Source organism: Siphateles boraxobius, unplaced genomic scaffold (assembly GCF_051911475.1).
Source record: "Siphateles boraxobius isolate OS27281-9 unplaced genomic scaffold, OSU_SipBor_1 3, whole genome shotgun sequence".
Lineage (NCBI taxonomy): Eukaryota > Metazoa > Chordata > Actinopteri > Cypriniformes > Leuciscidae > Siphateles > Siphateles boraxobius.
Genome location: NW_027508919.1, coordinates 16,078,683 through 16,101,985, shown reverse-complemented (window position 1 = coordinate 16,101,985; position 23,303 = coordinate 16,078,683). Strand labels below are relative to the sequence as shown.

Genomic DNA, 23,303 nt, shown 5'->3' with positions numbered 1-23,303 from the left:
TTAGGCATGTGCATAAATTTAGGCACCCTTGTCATTTTATTGATTTCAATACCTTTAGCACTACTTATTAGAACTCAAAATTGGTTTGGTAACCTCAGTGACCCTTGACCTCCATACACAGATGAATCCAATCATGAGAAAGGGTATTTAATGAGGCCAATTGTAAGTATTTCTTCTCTTTGAATCTTCTCTGAAGAGTGCAACATGGGAGCCTCAAAACAACTCTCAAATGACCTGAAAACAAAGATTGTTCAACATCATGGTTTAGGGGAAAGATACAGAAAGCTGTCTCAGAGATTTAAGCTCTCAGTTTCAACTGTGAGGAACATTGTGAAGAATTGGAAGACCAGAGGCACAGTTCTAGTTAAGGCCAGAAGTGGCAGACCAAGAAAGATCTCAGATAAGCAGAGGCACAGGATGGTGAGAACAGTCACAGTCAACCCACAGACCAGCTCCAAAGACATAAATCATCATCTTGCTGCAGATGGTGTCACTGTGCTTCGTTCAACTATTCAGCGCACTTTACACAAGGAGATGCTGTATGGACGAGTAATGTGGAAAAAGCCTTTTCTCAGCACACGCCACAAACGGTGTCGCTTGAGGTATGCTCAAGAACATTTGGACAAGCCAGCTTCATTTTGGAATAAGGTGCTGTGGACTGATGAAACTAAAATAGAGTTATTTGGGCAAAACAAGGGGCGTTATGCATAGCGGAAAAAGAACACAGCATTCCAAGAAAAACACTTGCTACCTACAGTAAAATTTGGTGGCGGTTCCATCATGCTGTGGGGCTGTGTGGCCAGTGCAGGGACTGGGAATCTGGTAAAAGTTGAGGGTCGCATGGATTCCATTCAATATCAGCAGATTATGGAGAACAATGTCCAGGAATCAGTGACAAAGTTGAAGTTGAGCCGGGGCTGGATCTTTCACCAAGACAACGACCCAAAACACTACTCAAAATCTACTAAGGCATTCATGCAGAGGAACAAATACAACGTTCTGGAATGGCCATCTCAGTCCCAAGACCTGAATATTATTGAAAATTTGTGGTATGATTTAAAAAGAGGGCTGTCCATGCTCGTAAACCATCAAACCTGACTGAACTGGAGATGCTTTGTAAAGAAGAATGGTCCAAAATACCTTCCGCCAGAATCCAGACTCCAATTGGAAGCTATAGAAAGCGTTTAGAGGCTGTTATTTATGCAAAAGGACGATGCACAAAATATTGAGTTAATTATTATTTTGTGGTGCCTAAATTTGTACACATGCCTAATTTAGTTTAAATAACTCTTGCACACTTTCCATAAATCATATAAACTTTATTTCACTTCTCAAATATCACTGTCTTTGTCTCTTATATGATATATTTAATAGAAATTTCTTATCCAGACAACCAATGATTTATAAAAGAAAATCATGAAAATTTACAGGGGTGCCCAAACTTTTTCATACCACTGTATACTAAATATATTAGTTTCACCTTTTAATTTGAATTACTGAAATACACAAACTTTTGCACGATATTCTAATTTTTCGAGTTTCACCTGTATATATACACACACAGACTGAACAAAATTATAAACGTAACACTTTTGTTTTTGCCCCCATTTTTCATGAGCTGAACTCAAAGATCTAAGACTTGTTCTATGTACACAAAAGTCCTATTTCTCTTAAATATTGTTCTAAAATCTGTCTAAATCTGTGTTAGTGAGCATTTCTCCTTTGCCGAGATAATCCATCCACCTCACAGGGGTGGCATATCAAGATGCTGATTAGACAGCATGAATATTGCACAGGTGTGCCTTAGGTTGGCCACAATAAAAGGCCACTCTAAAATGTGCAGTGTTACTGTATTGGGTGGGTCCTGGTCCAAAAACCAGTCAGTATCTGGTGTGACCACCATTTGCTTCAACACATCTCCTTCGCATAGAGTTGATCAGGTTGTTGATTGTGGACTGTGGAATGTTGGTCCACTCCTCTTCAATGGCTGTGCGAAGTTGCTGGATATTGGCAGGACCTGGAACATGCTTTCATATACACCGATCCCGAGCATCCTTGAAGAGAACACCTCTCCAAAGTGCCAGACACCATCGAATGTGAGCATTTGCCCACTCAAGTCGGTTACGACCAGCATGCAGATGAGCTTCCCTGAGACGGTTTCTGACAGTTTGTGCAGAAATTCTTTGGTTATGCAAACCGATTGTTGCAGCAGTTGTCCGGCTGGCTGGTCTCAGACGATCTTGGAGGTGAAGATGCTGGATGTGGACGTCCTGGGCTGGTGTGGTTACACGTGGTCTGCGGTTGTGAGGCCGATTGCCAAATTCTCTGAAACGCCTTTGGAGACGCTTATGCTATGAGAAATGAACATTCAATTCACGGGAAACAGCTCTGGTGGACATCCCTGCAGTCAGCATGCCAACTGCACGCTCCCTCAAAACTTGCGACATCTGTGGCATTGTGCTATGTGATAAAACTACACATTTTAGAGTGGCCTTTTATTGTGGCCAGCCTAAGGCACACCTGTGCAATAATTTGCTGTCTAATCAGGCTAATCATGAGGGCGCATGCGCACACGGCGACCAGCAGAAGGAAAAACTTGCCGTCCTACGTGTGTCGTTTAAGAGTTTCTGTGTATGTTTTTATGTTGAATGGTTTTTGTTTCTCATGTCCAAGTGTGCTTAAACAAATTGAAAGGAGTGCAGAAATGACAGTTAAATCCAGCGGTGGGGGTGTGTGCCTCTATATTAAAATGCTCTATTGTACTGCGGTTACCATTCGGGAGAAAATTTGTACACCGGACATTGAGTTATTGTCAGTATCCTTCGTCCATTTTACTTGGCATGGGAATTTCCACAAATGTAACATTCATCCGAAAGCTAACAACTTGATTGCATCGAACTTTGTATCTGATGTTGTTCAAGGACTTCCGAATATTTCACCAGAGGCGCCAAATTTTATTTTGGGAGATTTTAATCACGTGTCACTTTAAAAAGACCCTGCCAAATTTCTATCAATACGTCACATGCCCAACAAGACAATATAACAGGGGTTTTCAAACTTTTTGTGTGTGCGGACCACTATTTGTAATCAAGAATTTTCACGGACCACCTTATAATACACATAATAAAATATATCTACACACAGTCCTTCCTGAATTAATCCGCACCTCTAAAAAGGCTTACTAACATTAAAACTATAACTGGTCATCACATCAGTACAACAGCTTGTTAAAAGAAAGTTTACTGCACACAACGGCTGCCACATATTTCATTTATTTATTTACTCAAGCGCCCGAGGGCATAATCAGGTTCATTTCAGGGATGCAAACATGTATGGTCAAAAAAGAGAGAGGTAATCGAAGCCCTCGCCCCGCGGCAAATATCCAGATACTTACATTGCCGCCAACCCCTGCCACCCCTATAGGCACATATAGTAAAATGAAATTCAAATAAAGTTAACAAAAAAAGGTTTTATAAAAAGATAAACCTCACATATTTCAGCCTTTAAATCATTTTTATAAAAAGAACGAGTCAAAAAAAGATAAATTACTTGACATTTACATCGATGCACATTAGCTTAACTTTTATTATTAGCTAATAGTAAAATTCAGTCCGATTTTCCCGTGCCGTCTGTCATTGCTATGCGCGCTCTCCAAAACTTAGTTGTGCTTAGTAGCTAATAGATTTCCACCACCGAAAAACGCTTGCTGTAGCTCTGCTACAAGATTTATTTACGGAGAAGAGAAAAACACACGTAGTGTTTGGGTGCACGTGCATTCTTACATTCTTCATTGACTGAGCTTTCAATGTTTACGGAAAGGATGAAGCGGATTTGTTTGTTCTTGTCACATGAACTGCGGTGCCTTTGCGGCATTATGAAAAGTTGGTGTTTTCATCTCGCTGCGCCTAAAAAAAATGAGTGCGTCACTTCAATTATGAGCCCACTTGCCGCGCGCCTACATGAAATAATGAACTTGAGAGCGCAAAAGACACGATATATGAACGGCCCCTTGATGAGCTACCTCCAATCAAGCGACGTGTTGGAGACCCCAGTAAAAGATACGCACCAAGAAGAAACACTAGCGTTTCACGCTTGCGCGCATACTGCTGTTTTGGCGTGCAGTATTCTGATTTGCTTATTTCCTATTTACCTGTTTGGTGGAGGCAATTCAGAATTACTGTTGGTGAAATTATAATCACACAAATATTTTATATAATGACAAAATATTTGCCTCTGCCGCTTTCCTCTTCAGAGAACCTGTTGCTATCCACCGATCCATGTTGTGGTTCTAACGGCACTGAACTTGAACGTCACGGCCGAGCACCACTAGCCTATTTTAGTAATCACACAATAACCAGACAATTTAATTTAAATTTTATATCAATAGAGGCCTACATATTCTTTTTACTTTTTATTTTTTTTATGGGGATTCCTGGTAAAATGAAGGTAAAAAATATTATTTTATATTTTATTTTGCCTTTCCGCGGACCAAAGTTTGGGAACCACTGCAATATAAGATGCTGGATCTCTGTTATGGGAATATAAAGGGGAGATATAAGTCTGTACCATTGTCAGCACTGGGATCTGCCGACCATAATTGTGTGCAATTATGTGATAAATTGTGTGATAAATACACACACACACACATATACGTTGTTATAACTGTATAACTATATATATATATATATATAAATATATATATATATATATATATATAATGTACGATTACGACAATGACTAGGTCCTGATACGCGTTGTCTAACTCCAATAGAGTTCAGAATGTCTTTAAATGCCAATCCCAATGTATTTTTTTTCGTTATCTACATGTATATTAAAATCACCAACAATTAGGACTTTATCTGCAGCCAGATTATCATGGTATACTCTACCTCTAAAGGACAATGCACAGTGTCTGAGAGAGAATGTGTGAGGTACTAGACAAGAAAACATTTATTTAATTTATATAAATATATACATGTACATACATGTTTTCACACAGATAGTAGAGACAAAGCAAGATAAGTTAAGACTAAAAAAGGAGGGGGCACTACCAAAATACCTCTCTGACAGCAAGTGCTGACATCTGCCAAGGTATGTAGACATGCCTTGAAGAGATAGGAACCAAGGTCAAGTCATCACATTTACCTGCTGCCAAATGTCTAAGGCCTTTGGAATTCGGTTTGCTCTGAAAACAGCCAATATCCACAGACAGTTAACGCCTGAGAGCGTAGAATTATCTGTTCCGGCAGAGCACTAGCCCTCAGAAACAGTTACAGGTTATGTGCTTGTTTCGGCACACATTATTAAACTCTGGGGCACTTTTTGGAGGGGATGACTAAACCAAGTTTAACTTAAGAATTCCACACAAATCCCTTTTCACTATACTGTACAATATTAGGAGGTATTTGTTATACTATAGTCTCTGCATTAAGTCAGTGGCAGCTGATAAGTGTTGTCTGAGTGCATGACTCTGTTTATTAAAAAGTGCAGATATATCCGTCTTCATACTGTCTGGGGGTGACCGGTAGGATGAATAAAAAAGGGAGCAAAGAGTCAAAGTGATGTTGTCAGGGAGTGATCGACAGGCATTCATGGTCCAAGTTAAGCTGGACCGGAGGCTGCAATGTTTAGCTCCTCCAGTCTAGACAAGTGCAGATAGTCAAAGTCATGGTCAGTGCTGGAACTTGGCTCGTTAAAGCATTGTTTTCATACATATAAACTACTTTTTAAAAGCTTGGGGTTGATAAGATTTTTTTTAAAGTTTTTGAAATAAGTTTATGCTCACCAAAGCTGCATTTATTTGATCAAAACCGTAAAATCATAGTATTGTGAAACATCCCAAAATAACTTATATACAATATACAATTATTCCTCTGAGATGGCAAAAGCTAAAGTTTCAGCATCCATTACTCCAGTCTTCATGGTCACCTGATCCTTCAGAAATCATTTTGATATGCTGATTTGGTGCTCAAAAAAACATTTCTTATTATTATCAATGTTGATAACGGTTGTGCTGCTTAATATTTTTGTGCAATCCTTGATACATTTTTTTGTATTTTTTGATGAATAGAAAGTAAAACAAAATAGAATATCTGAAAAAGAATATTTTATCAATGTAAAAGTATTTACGGTTTGATTAATTCTGTTATAAAGACAAATATTACTGACCCCAAACTTTGAATGGTAGTGTACTTACACATTTGCAAGAAAACAGTGATTCAAAGATAAAACTTTATCTGGGGAAGAAGCAAACCTCTTTGTGGTTATGCACATTTGACTGTAGCCAAAACTATATGGTATTGTATTTGTTGTCAATGCAATTTGAGATTTTGAAAAGACAACTCTGCGCTTAGCATTACAACTAGACTTGCCTGGGGCCAAGAAAGCATTAAGGACTCCTAGACATTATTTCTTATCACTGCATAAATCATCAAAAATGAGAGGTAAGCAGACAGGAGGAAGCAGCTATGTAGCACAATTACAGTCTTTTAAATCTGACTCCTATTTTTAGTTTTTTTGCTTTACAGTAGAAGCAGTGGACTAAATGTCTTCTAATCTTTTGACATACAAGAGGTCATTGTACAATAAATATATCCTGTAAGTTTAAACTTCCTTGTTATTCCAATATCAGTTTATATTGAAACTAGGCTCAGAAAATGACTAGTTTTGGATTGTCACAGTACGTCATAGTGCGACAAGACTTCCGCCACTAAAAAAAAAAAAAAAAAAGCCTTCTACATCACTGCCTCTTCAGCCCAACCAGGCGCCAACCGATTCACGCATGTCATGTACTGTAGTAGTAAATACGAAAGAGAAGCAAAGATAGGACTACTGAATTGAGTCCCAATCCGCATTCTTGTGCACTATTCTATGCATTCTATGCTATTCATGCACTCAACTGTTGCAGCTTTAATTACATTGTGGAGTGGCTCTCAAATTCCAACACTGAATGACAAAATATCCCAAATATATAATGCATAAGTACATGGTGTACAGTCAGGCGGCAACCACCCTGTCTCTCTCTTGAAACCAACACGGAAGTGAATTGAACTGCAATTCATCGACTGGCCGCTTGAGGCTGGGAGCAAAAGTCAGTCAAATCTGTATCTCCCCCATGTTAAAATGCCCAACTTTACAGCAGAAAAAAATGTTTTCAACTTGGTGTCTAAAGTGGTTTTGGTCTATACAGATAATTTTGCCCTTCATGACAACTGTGAGGGGGGTGAATTTTTTTAGAACTCATCCGTTTAAATTATATTAAGCCTTAAAATGCTGCATAATCAAGGGCGTGGCCACTTGAGTGACAGGTGGATTGCACTGCTGTCTAGCCGTTTGTCTGCTCTCTGTCTGTTAGCCATCACGTCATCTCAGCTGATTCCAGCTGCTGAACTTGCCATCTCTTCCGTGTATACTTTTTTCGGGATTATTTCATAAAAAAAAAACACGCCTTATACCTTCGCCCACGCCGTTGGATTCTGTCATTGTCAAGTATCGAAAGAACAACCAGTGCTGTATTTCAGTTGTTTTCCTCTGTGAACATGCACTCAAGGATGTCTGACAATTTCGTTGCTTTTTGGAGTTCAGATTTAAAAACTTCTAAGATATTGAGGCCACACTCGTTCTGCTGTACCGTTGATCTTACGGAACAGATAGACTATCCTATGCTTATTTAACTTTTTATTGTTAAATAAAAAGTACCGTCAGCTGAAATCCTGCAGGTGTCAGTGGTTTCTCTCAGTCCCTTACATGAGTGTGGATTTCTAGTGCATTTACTTGAACTTCTTAGGTAATATCTATCAGAATTTAAAATGGACTGAATAACGCTCTCTACGAACTTGACGTGCGATGCCGCGCTGACTGACATGAGCCGCGTTTCCACTGCCGGGCCAGGGCAGAGTCGTGCTAGTGCCAGGGCCAGTCGCGTTTCCACTTTCACTTCCGGGGCTTGATCAGGGCTTACTCCTGGCCAACGGCCAGGATTTCTGGCCCGTCGAATACCTTGGGCCAAAGCGGGCCAGCTCGGGCTAGAGGCGTGGGCAAGGTAAAAGGCGGAGTTTATCGGTGTTAGGGAAAGTTATTTTCTGCGGCAAAGCCGACAAGATGCACATTTCACTTGTTTATATCGCGCAAAATAATTGCTGCTCGAAATGGAGAATCGCCTGTACTGGTATGTCTAAGATACCAAAGCTCTTCTGAGCATTTGGCCAGAAGAAAGGGTACAACGTCAGTTTGATGGCGTGTGAAGAAACGAGGACGTTATAAAATACATCGTTACTGAATTTTGTAAGCTAAGCATTCAGCGAGCAACGCTTCAAGTTCGGGAGAATACAAAAAAAGTTGCGGGCGCAGCATTGTACAAGGCGATTAAAACGCACAATGGACAAAGTGGAGTTATTGGCGACTCGCGAGACAAGTCGGGACACTATTGCATTCACGGCCGGTGAGTTATTATACATGCTATCTTCCTAACTTAAAATATAAATAAATTCATAATACTCGCTGAAATGGGATGGGTTATATGACGTTTGATCCAGAAAGGCTTGTTAGGGGCGGGGTTAAGGGCAGCGTTGCGGGGCTACTGGCCCGGCAGTGTAAACGCAAGCCCGGTGCTTAAGGCCTGAGGCCACTGGCTCGGTTTGGCTTGCTGTTAGCCCTGGCCCGGCCCTTGCCCGACAGTGGAAACGCGGCTATGTATGCGCATGGATCACTGTAACACACGCTCAAAGCAAATATTGGAAGTTACTGCAGGATAATACATTTTTATCTAGCAAAATAATAATGCATCACAATACACAATGTCTTTTAATTATTATAGTATTTCGAAGGACAAAAACATGAACTTGAAGTAGGCCTAAAGCCAATAGTTAAAGTCAGCTGTCACTTTAGTGCGAGGCCGGTAGCACATTAGCTCCTTAGCCTGAGCAAATTCGATCACGTCGAGCTAGGCGGGCGTAGTTTCAGCATCCAGGCACCTCAAATCCACCCAAAACCCACCTTTTTGCCCATTTTCGTTTTCTCGGGAGTGACGCGCTGCCAAGATGGCGACGGCCCACTCCGCCCACTTTAGGCTTCAAAAACGCTCTTCAGGAACCTACAGGTGACGTCATGGACACTACGTCCATATTTTTTTTACAGTCTGTGAGTAGAATGCATCATTTGGGATGCAGCTACAGTCGTTGCATTGCCATCCTTCTGAGCCTATAACATTAAGAAAGCATGGATGAACTTTATTTTAACAAGGCTTAAGTTAATCACGTCAGGCTTTAAGTTCGACACAGACTTTTTAGAGAGACTGAAAACAAAAGATGTAGTGCCAACTACATTGGATCCTACAGTAATGTCGCCAACACACAGGTGTGAGTAACAGTGTTTTTACCATTTGTCACTATAGCTTTGTCTGATACAGATTGTTTGAAAAACGAAATGGGTTCGTTCGTCATGGGTTCCATGACCCAGTTCCACAGAGGAACTCCATTGCCCTGCTGCTGATCCCTCTAAATTGGAGCTCTGTTTGGGTTAGGAATGTACACTCACTGTTCACCATGACAAACATCAGACAGGCGTTGACTTGCTTTCCTACCAAATCTGTCGTATTGCCTTTAAAGTGTGCCGAATGCATACATGGACATCCCAACCATGCAATCTTCTATTTTAGACAGGTTACATTAGAGACTTACCTTTAAACAAACTGCTCAGTATTACATAAATAATGTCTTCAGCTTCCCAGAGCTTTTTTTCCATGTTAACTCTGAAAGGTTTCAATGAAAAAGCACAGTCCCCATTGAGCTTTTGAAACTCTAGCATTGGCAGGGTACAGCGTGTCGATTGACAGCAAACTTCAATACCTACAGTATTACAGCCAGAAGGGCTTGGTGAAAAAGGACTGGGGTAAACTTTTACTTTAACAGGGAGTCATTTGTCTCAGTTTTTCTTTTTGTGTGTGTGTGTGTGTGTGTGTGTGTGTGTGTGTGTGTGTGTGTGTGTGTGTGTGTGTGTGTGTTGCTTTACCAGAAAGCTAGTTCTCTTTTTCATTGGACTACTGGGTATTGAAAATCCTTTTTTTTAAGTTTGCCAGTCGCTACCAACAGTTCAGCACAATTCAAATCACACTATGAACTTGAAATGCCATGGAAACTACTTAACACAACAAGCTAGTAATGTAGAGGTTTGCCAAGCAAGAACACTGCCAGCTGCCACAAAATTTCTGAGTTCTGGGAACCACTTCCTACTGAAGCCTTTATAACAAAGGGAATACCAACAATATATTACACCTTTAAGGAATGGATTAAGTATGTAGCTTGAATTTCATTGATGTCTCCACAAATCCAACAGAATAAATTGAATTCAAATCAATGGAGTTCAAAACAATATTCATTATACTAGGGGTGTAACAGTACACAGATGTCACAGTTCAGTACGTACCTCGGTTTTGGGGTCATGGTTCAATAAGAGTTTGGCACAATAGGAAAAATGGTCACTTTAGTTTAGGGTCCAATTCTCACTATTAACTAACTAACTATGACTTTTGCCTCAAACTCCTTATTACTGATTATCAATAGTTAGGATTAAGGGATGTAGAATAAGGTCATCCAGAATAAATAACATGTGCATTAACGTGATTTATAAGGACTAATAAACAGCCAATATAATATGCATGCTAATAAGCAAATAGTTAATAGTGAGAATTGGACCCTAAACTAAAGTGTTACCAGAAAAAGCAACAAAACTACAATGCTAGGTTTCTTATTTATTTTGAACAGACAGTAGTGTACTTTACAGTTTGTTTCCACCTGGCGGCATTTAGTCCCTCCTGAGGTAGTTGGTTCAGTACAGGCTCTTTTAGTGCATGATAAACTTAGTAGTAAACAGAATGCACTCTTGCATAGGTCATATTTTTAGCAGGGCTTATAAAGAACAAAACTGAAAAGCATCATGTAATAAAAGTGTAATGTAATATCTAATAAAATAAATACAAAAATAAATAGAATAAATACAAATAAAAATTTTGAATCAGGAAGTGTTTCAAATTGCTCCACTTAAACTATATTTAAACATTCAAAGCTTAAGCCCAACCCTCCTATCCTTAATTTTCGTGCACAGCCTTTCAACGTATACTCCTTTGTCCATAAGAGCAGAAAGATGCATTCTATGCATCTAGTAGACTTCAAGCGGTCAAGTGATTCGCACATGCGCTGTTCTTCTGCGCTTTTTCCTGTTATGGTGGCGGTTAGCTAACCAGGTTGCATTGCCACACGCGCACCCTTCTGGATTGGACAGTGGATCACCTGTAACTGACTGTATTTGTCGTCTGACTGTATGCACCGAAACTGAAAGTTCGGGACGAATACATGTACCGTTACACCACTATAATGCCCAAAAAACAAAACAGAGACATTTTTCAAAATATGTCTTTTGGTTTGGTTTAAATAAAAATGTAAAAAAAAATTCAACCAAATTTCTTTTTCATTTTCAGTTTACTTGTATGCACTCAAACAAAAATCTAAACTATAATAAACTATATGGACATATTAAAATAGTAATAACGACAAAAACAAAGAACAAAATTACTGAAAATTACTCAAATTTAAATATTAATAACAGGTAATAGTATCTCTCAATACTAAAATTTAAATATTAATAACAGGTAATAGTATCTCTCAATACTAAAATAACTAAAACAACTCTGTTGGTGTAGCACTAGATTTAAACTCTAAACTGCACAGTGAAGTGTTGCTTTTGAGCATTCAAGCAATTTTGCTTTAATCATTACACACCCACCACTTAACTGTCAGATACGTGAGGCAGGCTGGATTTCCCAGTTAGCTGTTGGACCACATTAACCCCATTCCTAACCAAGTAATCCAGTAATGCAGCGCCTTGAGAGGCATTCAGTTGTTACTGAGCCTGACTCTCACACGTCTCTGCCTGGGACGTCACAGGGGTTACAGCAGATTAATGGTGGATAATCTAGCACCATTAGAAAACTGCACCTGCTTTCTGAACCCACACAATTGATATAGACCTGACTTATGGACACAGCTAAAGATGTGAACTGCTAACGGACAATGGTGCAATTATTTGTAGTTCTGTCATTAGTAGGGTAGGACTCTGTTGCAACAAGGGTTAATAAGCAACTACTCACCATTTCAGGATTCTTTCTAATTCTTTGCTTGAATGTCATCTAGATGTCTTCTGATAACACTCACATAATAAAATTAGATATCAATAACATGCAATACGGTACCTCTGTTATACGTTAATAATTTCACACTGAAGTCTAAAATAAATTTAGATGGCAGAGATCTTGCTCATTCAGATGCTGGAATATGAAAATAAATGGGGATTTTAAGCAAAGTAAACAGTCATTCATGTTCTGTTCTCAGATTCGAAGCGCTATAGTCCTTGTATGACTGTCAATTTAACATGTTAAATTAGTGCAGCAAATCATTAAAATGTACATTATGTCCTCTGACCTGACAAATCACATTTACTAAGAGTAGACAGCATAGAATGAGTAATGAGCTGTTCATATTGAAAGAGCTTTATGCAATGTGTTTTTTTTTAACTTAAGAACTTATTAAATCATGGGACATGATGCTTAAAACAAAGTCAATGAAAACAAAATAAAATCAAAAATATCAAAAAGCAGAGCAAGAAGCTAAAAAAAGCAAGTTAATGCAAAAGGCAAAAACAAAATAAAATTAAAAATATAAAATAAAAAAGTGCAGATAATGATAGAATGCACCCTGTGTGCAAAGTTATTATGAAAGACCCTTAAAGTTATTATGAAATAAAAATGTACCCTATATTTTGTTAGCGCACATTACTAGTCTTGTGGTAAACAATTAAAAATAATGAATTAATTAACTTAAATACGCAGGAAAAAAAAATTGTGTTGGTGGTTGGGGTTGAATAGACTGCCATGATGCTGTAAGCTTGATGTCGACTAGTCGCTGATCATTCATGGCCAAAAGAGGGCGCAACAAATAGCACCAGTAGCTCAGCGAGAACAACCATTTGACATCGACGCAGAATGCACGCACACCTAATATAATGGTGCCCCACATTGTCCAAAATATGTATAAAACGATGTGGATTTTTTAAATAACGTAAAACTTTCATAGGTTTTCTAGTACATATTTCAGTAAGAGACATAATTTACATTATATTAAGCCATACAAGTCTTAATACCCAGGGTTAACTTTAACCACTCCCCTCCAACCGTCAGTCTGCTATGAGCAAGGGATGGAGAGGAGGTGCAGTAGAATAAAACCCTGCCCACTACTCAATACTCCGTTTCACTAAGAAATAATGTCACACACTGAAGTCAGTTGCAACTTCCGCTTCACACACTGAAGTCAGTTGCGACTTCCGCTTCACGGGGACTTTAAGTACTTACCAAATTTGATAATAAAATGGATTGTTGTGGATTATTTCTAACTGAACTACCTACCTATACTGATTTCTAAAGCCACTTTTTATCATTTGATTTACCAAAATATTGAGTTTGAATATGGCTTATTGAAAACATCGATATAATAGATTAACTTGCAATTTGATAAATTGACAGCCCTTATTGCAACACCATGGACATGCCTCTACCGTAAATGGACTAACCTTCAGCAACGGTCAGTTATAATTTCATGAATCAGCTTTTGAAGGTCAGGTCAATGCAGGTAGTGCCATTTGAGTCATTTGTGTGGACAGAGCACTGCAAATATCTTTCACCCTCCTTCCTCAACTACATCCTACTCGCATCAATTTATATGAAAACCATTTAACCAAAATAACTTAAAAGTGTTCAGAAAAGCCTTGAGACGGTTGAACAGCTCAGTGATCTGTGGGCTGGCAAACTCTCTATTAAGGTTAACCTGAAAAAGTCGGTCAAGTCGCTTTTTAACCTGACCTTAACCTCACACTGCAGCTGCAAAATAAAACGAGCCTCAGATTAGTGGTGAAGAACTGCCTCAATCAACACCAACCAGAAATGGCTGCCACAGAGCATCTACTGTTTTAACAATTAAAGAGAGCTAGAGAACAAGACTCCCTGTTCAGAAACCCTTGGCAGAGCACACTACCAATTCACCTCCATTCTTAAGTCACTTGGGAATATAGTTGGCGTTACAGCCAAAGACCCCTATCAAATGGCAATCACAAGGGTCTTCCCTGGCACACAACTCTGACCTGAGGGGACTAGATTCATTACGTACTGCATCAGAGGTTCCAATTCATTTAAGCTTTCCTTTTTAATAGACAAAGATGTTATGATTTTACGGTCTTTTGAGAAGGTTTTCATACTTTCATAGACTTTCAAAAAAAAAGAAGTGTATTTTCCTTATAAACATGGCTTCCCAGTAGACATGTTCTGCATGTTCCACAGTTTAGAAAAAGAATGATAACACAATGAAAGCTCTGATACTGGGCCCAGAGAAGCCGTTTGACTGCAAGATGTTTCCACTCTGCTTCACCCCTGACACAGTAAGGGGCGCTCCCTCGCCTAAGTCAACACAAGTAGTAGTTTACATTTTGTTAATGGAGCGCAATGAGCGACAGTTTGCCTGTCCCCACCAACGCCTGATTTACAACACTGAGCTCATAGTTTCAGAGCAAAGTTAAATGGAAACTTTTGCTTTATTTTATTTTTTTATCATTTCTGATTTTTATTCGTTCACCTGTGAGTTTTGGTGGGATTAAGAGGAAAGCAAATTACATGGCCCCGGGGCACCCCACGCTGCATGAATGGAGTCTTTCTGCGATTAGAGAAAACCCTTCCCTGGGGACTCAGTTACCCAGACATTTCTTTCCTCTTAAACTCACATACAGATGTGCGTTTCATGCACATGAAAGCCAAAGGTATCTTCAACTTCCTACTAAGCATAATGCTGTGTGAACCCCATACATTGTGGAAATCCCGTGGCAAGCTGCTTTAACGTAATCAATTAAACTACCTTTAATCCATTTTTGCTACTATTCTGTTACATAGGTAATCGAATAGTGACTAGTATATTTTTTTAATATCACAAACTATTTATTGGATACTACTACTGTTACTTATTCCATAAGTGACAAGTACTCATTTAAGTAGTCGCTTGGCTGGTAGTAATTATTCATCAGACATCAGCATTTGTTAATTTGCTAATAGTCTCTATTTTTTTAACAAATGAATTTTTCTCTGTGGGTTGAATATATTATCACTAGTATGTATTCTAATTGTCACTAGATTTTTTTTAACAAGTACTACCTCAGTGATTAATATGATTAATCTGAATAAAATTTGTCTTAGCTATATTTTTTCAGTAAAACGAAAAGGATTAGTTAGTTTTAAGGAATAAATGTTAAAAAGGCTTGCCATGGCCATTCATTGAAAAGGTAAACTCAATCCGTTTAGTTGTAAAGCATTATCAAAAGTCTCACAAGAGAAAAAGATCATGAGATGACTTTCTGAACTTACCATTTTGCTCTTTAGTGCTGGCGTGGTGAATCTTACTGATGTGACTCGATTCCGCCACCGACTCATGCTGATGAAGAGACGATATAAGAATCAAGAGAAGCATTGGAATCATTTGGATTAATGGTGGCTGTCGGTGCTTATAGGCACTTAGTATGTGTTGTTTCAATCACCATGCAGAAATATTGTTCGTGAGACGAGTATCCAACTTTGGACACATCTGTAAGAGGCACGCGTAAAGTAAAGTCCACATAATCCTGATCGGGCAGAGTTTCTACCGCGAAAACTTCCTTGTGGAAAGTTTCCCGAGAGGCATCTGAGCAAAGAGCATTAATTGCTGTTAACTTAGTGAGCGCACACCTGTTCGCCTAAACACGAGCGTTCAAGAGGACAGCTGGAAACGTGCACGGCTGTAATTTAAGATCTGCTTAGACGCGAAACAGACTTTTGCCTGTTTGCAAAGTGTTCGACCTTGCCTTGCAAAGACTACAGTCCATTCGAGTAACGCGACCGACTCTGGGTAAAACGCCACTTGTAGCGTTGCGCGTCCAACTTTCTGAAGGAAATGAATGTCTTGAGGTGGCTCCGAGTGTTTGGCGAGCGCAGACGGCCGACTGGCGACACAACAGGTGCTGCACATAAAGTAAAAGCTCCCCGTAGAGGAAACTCCCCGGAGAGGCGGGGACCATTCACAAGCTGCTGCTGCTGTTGCTGCTGCTGCAGTCGATTTAGAGTGAAATACTATATTTCTCACATATCCACCGCCACACAAGTATATGTGTGTGTGTGTGTGTGTGTGTGTGAGAGAGAGAGAGAGAGAGAGAGAGAGAGAGAGAGAGAGAGAGAGATCATATGTTTATGGGTCGATGATGTCTGTTGATCGATTAACTGTTCAAAAATACATTATATACATTTAAAAACACTTCTGATGAACATATTTTCTTAATTTAAATTATTTTGTATAGCCTACATTTTGTACATCAAAATTATGTATTTGCTATATGTGGTGTAACTGTCCAGAAGATAAATAAATAAAAGGAAGGCTTGACGAATTATTGGTATAAGTATACTGAAAAAAGTTAGTATATGATCAATAAGTTATGACAACATGTGTTTTTACATTGCTTTAACTCATCAAAATAAGTTAGTTTAACTTATTAAAATAAGTTATACAAGTCATTTTAATGTTGAAATGACTTAAACTTCCAAGTTGATTGTACTTAAAAATTTAAGGCAGCAACTTTTTTTTTTTACAGTTTTATGTATTTATATATTTAAATTAGTAGACACCAAACACAATGTTGCAAACACAATGGCACCAGAGGAAGTAAATGTGTTATCTATAGACTGAACATAAGAAAATACAAAATTTGCATAGATTACCGATTTACAAATAAAGCAATCAGAGCATAAATTAAACGTGTTAGGATAAGACAGAATATACAGTGTTAAAGACATAAGTTACACAGCTGAGTTGGCATTACTGAATAACAGATATTGTGGAAAACATGACCCCATGTATACGAATATGTTTATTTTCTGAAAATACCTGAGAGACCGCTGGAGCTGTCAGATTTAACAAATAAATAAATAATAAAAGTTGATGCTGAACTGGGGAGATCTGTGTTAAAGATCACAAACAATTGTTCTTAATAGTGGTTAAATTATACTTGTTTAAAAGCACTGGAGTAAATAATTTTCACAATTGTTGTAGTACATCATAGGTTAAAGAACCTAGGGGTCAAAGGACACTGACAACATGGGTGTATTTATACAACACACCTGCATAGCCTACACATACTCCATCAATGGGATGGGAAGTAAGTTTGTCATCACATTCAGTACATACTCTGGAAGTACAGGAATTGGGAATTTGGATGCAGATACTAAAACATGAGAAATACATGATTTGTTTTTTTACAATTGACTTGTAATCTTTACTCATTTGTACTATCGGTTGGCTGATTTAAGGTTGCCCTGCAAATGGTCTTAAAGGTGCATTAATCATTAGTTCATGACTGCTTCACATGTTTATGGAAAGGCTTTCTGAACGGGTGTGACCATTTGGAACAAGGCCTAACACTATTATTATCACAAGTTGTGGCCTGTGTCTGTCCTCATGTCTAAATCTTTTCATCATTTTGTTTGGCATTTCATCATTGTGAAGTCAGAACAATGCCTAAAGCATCTTAAGGGAAACGCTAAATACCTCTTAATTTGTCAAATCAAAGCTGCAGACAGTGCACTTCTCCTGTGTAAGTTCCTCCCTACTCAAGGCATCAACCCATGAAGGTCTTTTCATGTGGTTAATCTCATCTCCCTGTTGTCAACGTGTTCCTTACATGCCTGTTAAGGTGTAGATTTCTATGGCAGACTAAACAATCACAGAAGGGCACACATTGAAATGATTCTCCCAGACAAATGATGCAATGGCAAAGCAATTCACTTTCAGTAAATCTGGGGGAAATCTGAGACCAGTAGTGGAAGCTAAAGATTTCAATCTAGCTAACATGATCAGATTTCTAAGTTTGTTATTTTATTGTTATATATTTGCATTGTGTGACATATATAGTGGTGATACATATGGTATATATTATTGCTGTCAAATCGATTAATCACATCTAACATAAAAGTTTGTATTTATATAAAATGTGTATATTATATTTCTATATGTCTCTGTGGTTGTGTGTTTGTGTATATTGTTACATTCCTATTTAGTCTAGGGTTTGAAGGAACGTGTAACAGAATAAAATAAAGGAACAAAAAAGGTGTGATGTGTGGAGGCAGCGAGGTTCAGCTCCCAATACTTTAACAAGAATAACCCAAGACAAACTCAAGAGGAACCAAGAGGTTTTATTCTTATGGGTGTGGGAGGATTTCAAGGCTTCAAAAGGGGGTAATGGAAAAATAACAAACCCTCTAACTATTACAGAGAAAATCAACTAGGCTACACAAGAAAAGAACAATGAATACTGTAACTCCCTAACTAATTTAAACAGGAGGAAACAAGATACAATAAAGAAAAGCACCCACCTCTCTACCAATCCTTTTCCCAAAGAATTAACATAAAGAATACTTCACACAGATGACTATTAGTAAATAACTTGCAACATAACTAGAAAGTCTTGTCGTAGGCACCAATTACGACAAGAGTTAACACGATAACACTGAAAAGAATCAACCAAATATAATTAGAAAGAACATTCAACAGAACTTCAGGGTTGAGATATGGTACCACACGATGCGGCCTCCACACACACCTAGGTCTATGGAATCATGCGGCTTAAATTCCCACAGCTTCCTCTCCTCCAATCACATCAGGTTACCAATCATTGGAGTCAGGTGGTAGCCATTACTTCCCGTTTAATGGTAAAGAGTGAAACGGGGAATACAAAAAACAATACGTCTTTGGACGTAACGATATATACACATATGAGTCACAGTTGGCTTACATAGGGAGATGAAGACAAACAGATTAAGCTCAATATATACACCTATGTAAATGCAAGTTCTCAAAGCGGGCAGACAGGCAGGATAAACCACCATACATAACGGAGATCGGACAAAGACAGAGTAAACAGGAGGAACTAAATAGCATACACAGATTATGGTAATTAATAGGACACAGGTGATACAGATGAACTAATGATGGTAACCAGGGAGACTAGTGGCGGGAAACTGTACAAAGGAACATGTGACAAAATGACAACTAACTTGAAAGTCCATGAACACAGTGGTGACAGAACACCCCCTGCCACAAGGCTCGGCCAGGGCCGGAGTGGGGCAATTTTTCAGCCCGGGGGTTTCAGGCCCAAGACCGGCGCACTTTTTCCATGATGGTGGAAATTGGATAAAAGCAACAGTTCAGCTCTTACTATTGTGTAAATACATATTTTCCGCTGGGGTAAACTGCACTGAGCCGTTGAATGCAATTACTCGATCCTCAGGATGAGGCGAAGGGATGGTGATGACAGCACGACTGGATACAGGTGTGAATACCGGATGTTAAGACACAGGGATGGTGATGATGGGCCGACGATCCCCTGGCGGTAACGATGGTGCTTGGCCGATTTCACAGACCCAGAGCTCCCCATTGCCGACAGCCTATGGCAGAGATGAGGGAGGCAGGAGTCCAGGTGGTGTTGAGGGTGGCGACAGTTGGGGAAGGACCGACGTCATTACGACCGAGGCATGGTCGACGGATCCCCAGGTGCAGACGGAGAGCCGATGGACTCTAACGGTTTCACTGGCTCTGGAGATCTTGGCGATGTCGCACCGACGCCTGTCGAAGGCGAAGCCAGAGTACCCGAGGGCTGAGGTGGAGCCGGTGTGATGGAGGACAGAGGTGACACCGAGGGGAAGGAGGAACCCGCTGTAGTTGTAGGGGTGGAGGGACAGTGCAGCGGACAGACCGCAAGTCCGTGACGGAAGTGGTGTGACGACTGACCAAGACGGAGCCGACAGGCCGAGATGGAGCGAAGAGGTCGAAGGCGGGAGGTGGAGACGTAGGATCCTTTCACAGTGATGCTGCTGGTGGTAACAGAACCTTCCACATAGACGACGCAGTGCTGTTGACATCCGGCAGTGGCTGGGCAGGAGAACTAAATGAGTTCTGGGGTGATGGAGGTGGTGAGGATCTTGACGGAATGACGGAGAGTCAAGTACAGTCTATGCTCAGGAACCGTGATGAAGAAAATACCGGGTGGAAGTTGTTAATTCTTCACTGAAGTTAATCAGCCAGTCCTCATTCTCCTTATTCATGACTCCCTTGTCCACTGTTGTCTTTGGCTCACACCCCTGCTCAGACTTGCCATGAGGCTCCACTTCCAGGGCGAGGGTCACTGTCCTCTTCTCGGGCTCTGGCTGATGTGTCACGGCAGGTGGCAGCTCTCTGTTTGCAGGACACACACACACACGTGTACCCTGTGGTCAAGGGTGAAATGGGCTCTGGGTCTGGTTGTGTTCTGAATCGGGGCATGACGCTCTCCAGACACCTTATGACGGTCTCTTTCCAATCCAATCCTGTTGTGTCTGGGAGGTCGATATGGTGGTGGAACGTTGTCCCGATCCAGAACAGGGTCCTTAGGGTCTCGTCATCCTGGGTGCTGGTGGCGGCAAGACACAAAGTCCTTCACTATAGAAAAAAAATTTAGGGCTCTCCTGAGCCAGGACGATCATTCTTGACCTATCGTCCATATTGGGCAGTCTGATCTTCTGTCACGATTGGCTTAGATAGGAAGACGAAGACAAACAGATTAAGTTCAATATACATCTATTTTAGATTCACGTGGGTAGAAGTTTTTCACGTGGGTAGACAGGCAGGATAAACAACCATACATAACAGAGATCAGCCAAAGACAGTGTGAACAGGAGGAACTAAATAGCAAACACAGATGATGGTAATTAATAGGACACAGGTGATACAGATGAACTAATGATGGTAACCAGGGAGACTAGTGGTGGGAAACTGAACAAAGGAGCATGTGACAAATGACAACTAATTGAAAAGTGTGTGTGTGTGTGTGTGTGTGTGTGTGTGTGTGTGTGTGTGTGTGTGTGTGTGTGTGTGTGTGTGTGTGTGTGTGTGTGTGTGAGAGAGAGTGTGTGAGAGAGAGTGTGTGAGAGAGTGTGTGAGAGAGTGTGTGTGAGAGTGTGTGTGAGAGTGTGTGTGAGAGTGTGTGTGAGAGAGAATGTGTGTGAGAGAGAATGTGTGTGAGAGAGAGTGTGTGTGAGAGTGTGTGTGAGAGTGTGTGTGAGAGTGTGTGTGAGAGAGAGTGTGTTAGAGTGTGTGAGAGTGTGAGTGGTGTGTGTTTCTGCGGTATATACACAGCACAGGTACAGGTACAGTAAAATGGTACAGTATAACAATCTTTTTTTTATTTTTTTTTAGAAGTATTTACCTCTAGATATTCAGGAAATATTGCTTATGGATCCCTCAGCAACAGAAAATGGAAAGGTGCAGTATGTGGTGCTGCCAGACTGGAGGTCATGTGCAGACTATGAGAGAGTATCATATTCCATCCCAAAACCTACAGCAGATGTCAGCACCTCTGCCAGAAAGAATCTCTCCCTCGGTCTGTATATGGGGGAGGGGTTTCAGTAGATTGCTATTTTGCCTTGTTCAAGACACTACAGTGTTTTATGCTTCCATGGTGGTCCTGTGAGTCACTTTGATATTGATAGATAAACAGTGAAATTATAAACAAGGCTGATATTTTTGTATTGGATGAAGAGGTCACTGTGGCCAATACGTGTCTTGCCAGCAAACACAGTGTTAGCATCCGGCAGTAGCATTAGCAAAAACATAATCTTTGTTTGTTTGCAATGAGGTCATAGAGGAAACGAAACTAAATAAATCTTGTCACCTTCAGTCCAGTGCAGTATCCATAATGCAGGATGTGACACGTCAGATTGCCAAGAACAGGATATGCATGCAGTAAGGGTCATGACAATAACAGTCTGATGATTTTCTATCAAATTCTGTCAATACTTATTTTAGTATTATTTATTTAATACTATTATAGTATTTTTAATGTTTTGAATTATCTTTTTTTCATTTTGGTTTTAATTTTAGTTTGCATTTTTATAAATATTATAATATTTTTTGTCATTTTCATTATAAAACTATTTCTATTTAGCTATAATTTTTTTTTTATTTAAATTTTAGTTGTAGTAATTTTAGCACTTTTTATTTCAGTTAGTTGCTAAGTCAACATTTCTAATTTTCGTTTAAGTTTTATTTAAATTAAAGATTTAAAATCACTAGGCTATTTGTCACGTTTAAGGTATTTTGGCTTGCAGACATGGTCGTCATTGTAAAACCATAAAGAATTTTTTTTCTTTTTTTAAATCCTGTTGTATGTAACATCTGATCTATTTGCACTGCACTGAACATTTGTAGCTGTTAAAGTTCCATGCAATTTGTCAGGTGAGTAAATTCTCTCCTTGTAAATTGCTTCTAGTCTGTGATTTGGTTCTGTTCCAATGTGAGAAAAAGGGTAATGGCCTGCTCACTTTGATTCATTTGGGTCTGTTCCAAGAGACATAAAAAGAGAAAGTAGTTAAAACAATCTCTTGTTAAGCTGCAATTATGACCTCAGGAATTATCACACTCCATACTTCACTAGACAGATAAACTTGATAGATTTTATCAGATAAAAATGTTGTAAAGTGAACGAGTGAGACGGGAGTCTATAGGATGAGTCATGCTGCTAGCACAGCTTTTTTGGCAAGAGAAACAGTGTAAATCCTTGAAATAGACGTTGTCAGGGGAAAGTGAGACAGATCTGTGATATACAGATTTATTAATAAACTTCCTGTCATTTCTGTCAATTGTCTTTCAACACTATTTCTTTCTAAAGTCACATTTCAATAGGTGAAGCATTAGGAAGCATACACGTATTTTACCATACGAATTCCTGTCTGCCTGGAAACATGACAGTCCCTTTCCGATGTAATTTCTCACTCTGTCTAGTGACTATATGTGATGACTAATCCAGAGTCCCAGTTATTCTCCATTCGGGTCTTCCTGATATTCCTTCAGACCCCTGGAATGCTTGTCACAACATCAACACAACATCATATGGCAAAAAGAAGTCTTTGAGAAATCCAAGTGGTACCTTCACCTTATGACTGCTTTTATTTTCATTTTAAACATGGAATGTGTCAGCACAGGGCTCTGTGGAGACTGATAGTGAAGTGGAGTCTGCATGCCAGATATAATACCACATTCGATTTGCTAGAATGTACTGACATATTTTTGGACCAGTGCAGCATTGTCCATCAGCTAGGTGGCTCTTGGCCAAGCATTGAACGTTTTCTGAAAACAAGCCTCCCTTTGTTCTTGGTCATTTAT

The 23,303-nt window shown here is 39.5% G+C and overlaps 1 protein-coding gene across 2 annotated transcripts in view; it reads right to left on the bottom strand.

Annotated features, from left to right (window-relative positions):
* pdgfc (platelet derived growth factor c) overlaps positions 1–16,200 on the bottom strand; it is a 70,420-nt gene extending 54,220 nt beyond the window's left edge. Inside the window, exons 1-2 of one of the 2 annotated variants that reach the window (XM_077248026.1) lie at positions 15,622–16,200; positions 15,452–15,518 (exon numbers count right to left, since the gene is read on the bottom strand). In XM_077248026.1, coding sequence (XP_077104141.1) covers positions 15,452–15,518; positions 15,622–15,624 — 70 coding nt within the window. In that variant the 5' untranslated portion in view covers positions 15,625–16,200. Of the gene's footprint in view, positions 1–15,451 lie in introns of both variants that reach the window. The other variant, XM_077248025.1, reaches the window with a different exon arrangement.
* Positions 16,201–23,303: the final 7,103 nt, after the last annotated feature.